Source organism: Carassius carassius, chromosome 5 (genome assembly GCF_963082965.1).
Source record: "Carassius carassius chromosome 5, fCarCar2.1, whole genome shotgun sequence".
Lineage (NCBI taxonomy): Eukaryota > Metazoa > Chordata > Actinopteri > Cypriniformes > Cyprinidae > Carassius > Carassius carassius.
In genome coordinates, this window is record NC_081759.1 from 1,308,129 (window position 1) to 1,318,128 (window position 10,000).

The window sequence follows — 10,000 nt, forward strand, 5'->3', positions numbered from 1 at the left end:
GTAGTGCTTGTTGTTTCTCTGATATAGACATGGTTTATGTTTATGCACAGCAACACGTAAAAATAAAGTACAAGTCATTATAATCAGTAATTGTGTCCCCACTGGATGCAACAAATGCCTCGTTTGTAATTGGTTTTATTGGTTTTGTCTCGTCTGATGTCTGGATCTTGAACGAATCGAAAACGGCCAATCACAACGCACTGGATAGCTGGCCAATCAGAGCACACCTCGCTTTTCAGACCGATGAGCTTTGTAAAAATCGACACGTTTCAGAAAGGAACAATAATGCACATGTTTTTAAACCTTAAACTGCATAAAAACATTGCATTACACCAAATACACCAAATAATGTTCTTTTTAGCAGCATAGTATGACCCCTTTAAATGGTTTAACTTAAAATAAAAATATAATTAAAAATTAATATTTAAAACTATATACTAATTTTAATATATATTAACTATAACGATATAAATGTATCTCTTTGTTTTTATTCAAATGGAAATAAAAAAATATAAATTAATTCAAACTATAATTAAAAACTATTATTATAAACAAACAAACAAACAAAGACTGATCATAACAAAACTTTCTTACTTTTTTTTTTATTGTCCACAAGTGGAAATGTGTCTTTGGCTTCACAACACATTATAACCCCATGTTCATGATTATCTGATGTCACTTGATCACATATTTAATCGTTTTATGATGATCGTTTGCTATTTGCTATTTTAAGTGATGTCAAAAAAAGCAATGTAATTTTATAGCAAGTAATTAGATTTTTGTTTAAGATTCCAAATGCAAACAGATTGTTTCCTTTTTGATCACATGCAGTGATGAATAGATCACAGTAAGACCAGGAACAGTTTCAAGAAAGGAAGTGGAGCTGATTGTGTTCTCTGGATGCACTGCAGAGATGGCATGCAGTTTTGTTGTGTGCAAACATCTTGTGTGCCAGGATCTGACAGCGGTGTGTGTGTGTGTGTGTGTAGTGACCTGTGCTTTGGCCAGTCTCATCTCCAGTGCATCTCTCTCTCTCTCGGTCTGCAGCAGCCGCTGGTTGAGCTCCACCACATCACCCTTCAAAGACGCCAGTGCAGCCACATGCAGCTACACACACACACACACACACACACACACACACACACACACACACACACACACACACACACACACACACACACACACACACACATTAAAGCATGCATATATATAATCACAACCTGCAAAGTCTGTTTCTCTGTTGAGCTTGGACTTAATACAGACATCTACTGTTCAGAAGTTTTCAATTATTATGTTATTATTTAATTGTTTTTGATGGAAGTCTCTTCTGCTCATCAAGGCTGCATTTATTTGATCAGAAATACTGCAAAATTGTGAAATATTTCAACGTAAAACAGCTGTTTTCTGTGTGAATCTGTGTTAAAGTGTAATTTATTTCTGTGATGCTCCGCTGTATTTTCAGCATCATTACTCCAGTCTTCAGTGTCACATGATCTTCAGAAATCAGAATAATATGATGATTTACTGCTCAAGAAACATTTCTGATTATTATCACTGTTGAACACAGTTGTGCCGCACAATATTTCTGTGGAAACTGTGATGCATTTTATTTTTCAGGATTAATTTCACAGATTAATAGAAAGTTTTTGAAATAGAAAACTTTTGTAACATTATAAATGTCTTTACTGTCACTTTTGATCAATTCTTTCTTACTGAGTTAAATATTCAGTTTCTTAAAATCTTACTGACCCATGTGAGTGAACATCATCATCATCATCATCATCTAAACAGATCTGACAAAACTATAATTACATGTAAAATGTTTTTGCAGAGGAAACACACACACACTGCTGGCATCAGCAGCTAAAGATGCAATCAACCTCCATTTGAATTCTACAGTGGATCTGTGATGTCTACTCAAATCTATTTCACACCTCAGCAGAGAGAAGAGAAAGAAAATCCTCAGAGCCAACACACACACACACACACACACACACACACACACACACACACACACACACACACACACACACACACACACACACACACACACACAACCTCTTTGAGAAAAACTCTTTCACACACCATCAGCATCTGGCATGAAAACACTGCATTCAGTGTGTGTGTGTGTGTGTGTTGCACTGAAAGGGTTCAGCTCAGGCTAAAACTGTTTGTTTAAGACTATATATATTTTCCCACATACTATTAAATGTTGACCATTACAGTAAATCAACAACTTAGTTGCTACCAACAACTTTGCAAGACTGTTAAACTTGTTTTCTAATTATTCATTTCATTTCTGAGTACGAAGTGCATGAGGAATGACACATTTGCTAGTGTGGTTTTTACAGAAAAAATAAAACAAATACATATGAAATGTAATAAATTGTATAAAGATAATTAATTATGCTAATCTGCCAATGCAATCCACTACACCAATAAACAAAAGGGTTAACGCTTGTTAGCTCCACACAGACACAGCCTTGTCAAGGAGTAATGAACTATTTTTTGGAACAATTTAATTCATTTAGCTTTATATGCATTTGCTATCATTAACTCGAGCATGCATTTCATCCAAGATGGCAGAGGATTTTTTTTTTATTTTAAATATACAACATATAATACATAATAATATATACAATGCAAAATTCTTTTTAGCCTAACCAGTAATTTGTCTTGTATTATCCAACTGAATAAAACACACATTTCTTTAGATGCCGATATGTTTACTGTGAGAATCTGCTTCCTGTAAGTGTTTCCTGTCCTTCATCCGTGTCCTGAATCACTGTCCGCTCGTGATTAAAGAAACACCTGAAATTCCTGCTGTGCGGAGCGTGACGCTGAGCACAAATCAAACACAGCTGGAGCTTCAGTGCACCGCTGGTATATAAAACAGCTCTGTCTCTTAATAAAGAGACACTTACACACTCAAGCCAGACCTTATAAAACATTCATGGACTCACGCTTTAATAGAAAAGCTCAAATTAATAAAATGGGACTTGATTGATTGACACATTTAAAACTACTCCAGGTTCAACATGAGTGTATCTATTGGACTGTAACTGTAGCACTACTTTTATTAATAGAAAGTCAGTTTACACACACACACACACAGTGTTAACAGATGCACTGAAAATAGAAATGATGATGAAATGATGAAAGTAGCATTAAAGATTTTCTTAAAATCTGATTATCTGTTTATAAATATAAATCGTTCACAGATAGTAGCAGGGATATTTTCAAATAGTAAACAAATGCTAAATTAACTTAACTTTATAAAATAAACAAAACAAAAATCTGATAATTATCTGATGTTCGAATAAAGAAGAAATAGTAAATTAAATTAAGAATTTAAAAAAATCTGATTTAATACAGTTGCATATGCAAGTAGAATATTATTAGATGTTTAAATAGTAAAATTGATAAATTAAATTAAATAAAAATTTAAATAAAAACAATTCTAAATCAACACAGCTGCATACAGTGCATTATTAGATTTTCATGCTAAACAAATAGTGAAATAGTAAAGTTAACTAAACACTCATGTTAAATCTGTGAAGAAAGAGCATTACTTGTGTTTAATAAAGCAGGTAATCTTTAGACAGTCTATTAAGGATGTCAGGAAGACCGGCATGACCTCAGACACACTATAAACGTTTCTATTAAAGATCATATTGAAGAGAACAGAGTCTCTCTGTTGTCTTCAGACTCTGTGCTTGATTCCTCTAATGGCTCTCGCAGCACGAGGGGCTCGTTTAATAGCAGCTAATTGAATAGATTACTCCATGTGTTACCAATGGCGCTATTCCCAGAAACTTCACTCAACTTTCCTTCAAGTTCTCCAGCAGAACATCACGTCCAAATATACATTTGGAGACTGATATTTATTACAAAGAGAAAACCAAACAGCATATGCACATTCTTCTCATTTAAGACGGCTGTGTATACAAGTAAAATAATGGGAATTCAAACACTACACAAATAATAAAATGACTTAAAATATATTAACTATGAATTAAAAAAAAGATTATTCTAATTCAACACAACTGCATAAGAATTGAATTATTACTTTTTTATTTTAAAATCAATACAAAAATTAAAAAGAATTAAATAATTGATGTAAACCATGAGAAAAATGATTCAATATTCCATAAAAATATTGTCAAAAATATTGATTACATCCTAAAATATAGTTTGTTGGTCAAATGCTCTTAATAGATGTAAGGCACAAACAAAAATATGCTTTAAAATATGTTTTAAAAACTAGGTTTTTGGTTAAACATTTTTACACTTAAAAATATTGAGTGAAATTTAAAGCTGTGAAATAAATAAATATTTCATAAATATACTGAATTCTTAAACACGTGGACAGAAATGTATCAAAAAATATTATGTATATCCTAAAACTTTAAATTGTTAGTCAAATACTAGTTTACTTTCATGAAATAAACCGTAATATGATAATTATAAGCTCAATTTAACACATTTAACTCTCTCAAAATCAGTGAAAAATGCAAACCAATCATAAATACACTTCCACATTGATGTTGTTTCAATATAAGACATCGTTAATAAAACATGTGCCACTTCAGTCGTTTCATGTCCTGAGTTCAAACTAAATAAAGTGGATGAATACAAGACATAGTTTTTGCTTATTCTGCACATATTCTTCACTGACCTGAACATCTTTGTTTTAATTTACAGTCAGACATTTGTCTTAATTTTATTACATAAAACCAAGTGTGCATCTGCAAACAAATGATGCTTTGCTTCTTACAACTAACTTCACAGTGAAATGATGTGATTAAATGTCTTTATAAATGCTTTGCTAGTTTGTTACGTAATCCAAAGATTTTAGGGGTGTTGAAATTATTAATTAATCGTTGCATTCTCTCAGATACTGAAAGTGCTTTTGTTTGTCTTTTCCCATCTTTATTACTTTATATTTGCTTGTGTGTTTTAAAGCAATATTTAGTTGGTTCATTTTTTTTTTTTTTTTTACAATTGTTTTGATTTATTATTAATTTAAAAAGTAAATGCACAAAATAAATGTGCACAATAAAAATGCACAAGTGATATAAAATTAATATAAAAATGTATCCATGTGCCCTAATATTGAAAATTGAGGATGAGACGCATCGTGATATCAAATCGAATTACGTGATAATCGATGATAACTGACACGATAATAGACATAGTCAAACAAATCGAATCATGAAACCAGTGATGATTCACACCCCTAAAATATATTTAACTTAGCTGAGAATTTTAATTAGCCACTGTAGATATAAAACGCAGATACATATCATGTATAGATTATATTTATATGTATATATATATATTTAGAGAGAGATGATATATAAATAGAATACAGATTGAATAATTAAGATTTGTAATAAAACTGTAATATTAATGCACAGCTGTATTTTCAGCATCATTACTCCAGTCTCACATGAAATCATTCTGATATGATGATTTACTGCTCAAGAAACATTTCTGATTATTATCAATGTTGAAAACAGTCGTGCTGCCTGATATTTCTTTGTGGAAACTGTGATGCATTTTATTTTCAGGATTCACAGATGAATAGAAAGTTCAAAAGAACAGCATTTATTTGAAATAGAAATCCACAGTAACATTATAAATGTCACTTTTGATCAATTTAATGCATTTTTAAAACTGACCCTTAAATTTTGAATGGTGATGTAGATTATATAGATATGAATATATATAAACACACACACACACACACACACACACACACACACTCGCGCACACACACACACACACACACACTATCCTCTCACCTCTGACTGTCACTGATATGCCGTGTCTCTCTGGTGTGTGTTGCTTCTGCTAAACTTCAGACGAAAGACTCAAGTATCCGATCATCATCTGCACTTCTAGTCAAGGTTCGTTCACATATGAATATTATAAAGTCTCCTATAGTGGACTACGTATTCTCTGCGTCCTTCGCTTCCATTGTATATTTACGCTGGCCTTTCCTTCCTGTCAGGATAGGGAGGGATTGTTTCTGTGGGTGAGGCCTTTGTTATTCTCTGCTGTCTTAAAAGTATATATGAAGACTTTGGTTCCAAAACGCCATAAATTTCATTTTTAAGAAAAAGTTTTCCTCAAAATAAATATTGTATCTGGTCGGTATTGAAAAGTAAATTTTTTATTTTACACGAAATGCGATATTCACCGAGTTATTAGATTGTTTTCTCCTCTTTTTTCCAAACTGCGACAAGCTCCAGTTTCCCTTTTTTGCAGAATCCAATATATCCACTCATCCAATCACAGCGCACCATTCCACGCACTGTAATGAGTATGAACCAATTACAGCGCACCATTCCACGCACTGTAAACATCAACAACCAATCACAGTGCACCATTCCCTGCACTGTAAACAGTATGAACCAATCACAGCGCACCATTACACGCACTGTAAACATCAACAACCAATCACAGCGCACCATTCCACGCACTGTAATGAGTATGAACCAATCACAGCGCACCATTCCACACACTGTAAACATCAACAACCAATCACAGTGCACCATTCCCTGCACTGTAAACAGTATGAACCAATCACAGCGCACCATTCCACGCACTGTAAACAGTATGAACCAATCACAGCGCACCATTCCACGCACTGTAAACATCAACAACCAATCACAGTGCACCATTCCCTGCACTGTAAACGGTATGAACCAATCACAGCGCACCATTCCACGCACTGTAATGAGTATGAACCAATCACAGCGCACCATTCCACACACTGTAAACATCAACAACCAATCACAGTGCACCATTCCCTGCACTGTAAACGGTATGAACCAATCACAGCGCACCATTCCAAGCACTGTAAACATTAACAACCAATCACAGCGCACCATTCCACGCATCACGTCAGTAAAGCCGGTTCTGTGATTAATAACACTGGTAAATCTACATCACGTGCTTTCATATGGAAATTATTCAGATGCATTTAATACACAGAGCCATAGATCACTGACAAGCTGCGCTATATCACGTTCATTAGATAAATCACATTAGATTATGAAAGTGATATTGTTTATTATATAAAATTGTATAGTAAATCTTTGAAAATCAAAACCTGGATTTAAATTTTTAATGTTATTATAACCTAAAGATGCTATGTGAAAGTTTGAAACAGAAAATAGTGGTTTTCATCTTGGCACTTTCTTGGTAAAGAAAACTGATTTTTACTCAAACTCATCAAAATGGATTTATTCATATACAAACTCTTCATATACACTAGTAGTCGAGAGATATTTAATAGCCACTGCCTAAATTGTAATACGTTTTTATTCAGCATTAAATTGATCAAAAGTGACAGTAAATACATTTATAATGTTACAAAAGATTTACATTTCAAATAAATGCTGTTCTTTTGACCTTTTTTATTCATCTGTGAATCCTGAAAAAATTATATGTTCCACAGTTTCAACATTGATAATAATCAGAGATGTTTCTTGAGCAGTAAATCATCATATTATTCAGATTTCTGAAGATCATGTGACACTGAAGACTGGAGTAATGATGCTGAAAATACAGCGGAGCATCACAGAAATAAATGACGATTTAGAATATATTCACATAGAAAAGAGCTACTTTTAAATTGTAATAATATTTCACAGTTTTTAACTTCATTATTGATCATATAAATGCAGATGCAAAATTTCAGATAACTTAAAACAGAAAACACAGAATTCCAGAAAACACATTTCTCGTTTCATTTAACAATTTCTATTATAATCTAACTGTCCAGGTTTCACGAATTCAATTGATGAGACATGCTTTAAATTTAAAACACATTAAATTAAAATCTAATTAAACCATGGAAAACAAAAATTAATTTGGGGAAATTAATAAATTTCGTAATTAATTATTGTTGGAATTTTAACTTAAATTTTAACTTAAAAATAAAAATTATAAGGCCCTATTATTGCTTACATTTTTAATAAATTATTTAAAGCTTTACTGTATTTTTGACCAGATAAAGGAAGCCTTGGTAAGCAGAGGAGACTTCTTTCAAAAACATTAAATAAATCTCAAACTGATAGCATATATAACTTAATGATGACAAAATAAATGTAAACAACAATGGCTGAATTTAAAAGTTTTTAATTAACACACGGAGGAAGTACAACTTCCATTAATCGTCCAAGGCGACTTCTGACAATCTAACATTTACTTTAAAACAGGTTGATATATCAGTCTGCAACTAAAACAGACCATAATACTGCACTTGGTCAAAAACACATGTAACATCAGACCTCAAACACTCATGCTGAGGCTGAGGTCAAAGGTCGTGACCCGAGGTCAACACGCTGGACATCAAAGATAACGTTTTTTTTTTTTAGAGGAAAACAATGTTTAAGTTGTATGAGAGGTTTCATGTTCACATCATTCTAAGAAAGATCAAACTTTCAGGAATCAATCAGGGAACTGTAAATTCAACAAATCAGAGCCATATGATTTCTAAAATGAACAGAATCATAGAAACTAGTCATAAAAGTGGAATTTACAGTATAGTGGAAAAATTCATAGCGCCCTATTATTGTTAATATATAAATAAATTAGACATGCTTTTTAATTTAAAAAAATTATTAACTATAATTTTATTTGTATAAAAATGAAAAAAAAAAATACAAAACAGAATTTTGGGAAAAATAAAATATATATATTAAAATTTTTATTTATTTAAAAAAAAAAGTGTGTGTGTGGGGGGGGGGGGTTATTAAATCAATTGATAAGACATTAATTTTTTGATTATTAAAATTCAATTGCACAATTTAATTGCAATCCAGAGAAAAATTTTACAGGAAATTTGGGGAAAAACATAAAACATTTCCAATTATGGTTAAAACTGTTATTTTTTTTTATTAATGATTAAACCGTTAAAGCTTGAAGAATTCAATTGAACAGATAAACAGATTTATTGAACGTTAATTTAACTATTAAAATGGAATCCCCCCCAAAAATAAAACATAAAACACAGGATTCTGAGATAGATAGATAGATAGATAGATAGATAGATAGATAGATAGATAGATAGATAGATAGATAGATAGATAGATAGACAGATAGACAGACATATACTATAGATAGATAGACAGACAGACAGACAGACAGACAATGTAGATAGATAGATAGATAGATAGATAGATAGATAGATAGATAGATAGATAGATAGATAGATAGATAGATAGATAGATAGATAGATAGATAGATAGATAGACAGACAGACAGACAGACACTGTAGATAGATAGACAGACAGACAGACAGACAGACAGACAGATACTGTAGATAGATAGATAGATAGATAGATAGATAGATAGATAGATAGATAGATAGATAGACAGACAGACAGACAGACAGACAGACAGACAGACAGACAGACAGACAGACAGACAGACAGACAGACAGACAGACAGTTACTGTAGATAGATAGATAGATAGATAGACAGACAGATACTGTAGATAGATAGATAGATAGATAGATAGATAGATAGATAGATAGACAGACAGACAGACAGACAGACAGACAGACAGACAGACAGACAGACAGACAGACAGTTACTGTAGATAGATAGATAGATAGATAGATAGATAGATAGATAGATAGACAGAGAGACAGACAGATAGACAGATACTGCAGATAGATAGATAGATAGATAGATAGATAGATAGATAGATAGATAGATAGATAGATAGATAGATAGATAGATAGATAGATAGATAGATAGATAGACAGACAGACAGACAGACAGACAGGCAGACAGACAGACAGACACTGTAGATAGACATATAGATAGATAGACAGACAGACAGACAGTTACTGTAGATAGATAGATAGACAGACAGACAGACAGACAGACAGACAGACAGTTAGATAGACAGACAGACAGACAGACAGATACTGTAGATAGATAGACAGACAGACAGACAGACAGATACTGTAGATAGATA

At 32.4% G+C, this 10,000-nt stretch overlaps 1 protein-coding gene across 3 annotated transcripts in view; it reads right to left on the reverse strand.

The window, feature by feature from the left end:
- The window catches only part of LOC132140575 (colorectal mutant cancer protein-like), a 67,264-nt gene that overhangs the window by 44,819 nt on the left and 12,445 nt on the right, over positions 1-10,000 (reverse strand). Inside the window, exons 1-2 of one of the 3 annotated variants that reach the window (XM_059549386.1) lie at positions 5,808-5,979; positions 994-1,107 (exon numbers count right to left, since the gene is read on the reverse strand). The exons of 1 other annotated variant lie outside the window; for it this stretch is intronic. In XM_059549386.1, the coding sequence (XP_059405369.1) occupies positions 994-1,014 (21 nt within the window). In that variant the 5' untranslated portion in view covers positions 1,015-1,107; positions 5,808-5,979. Of the gene's footprint in view, positions 1-993; positions 1,108-5,807; positions 5,980-10,000 lie in introns of those variants that run through there. One more of the 3 variants, XM_059549388.1, reaches the window with a different exon arrangement.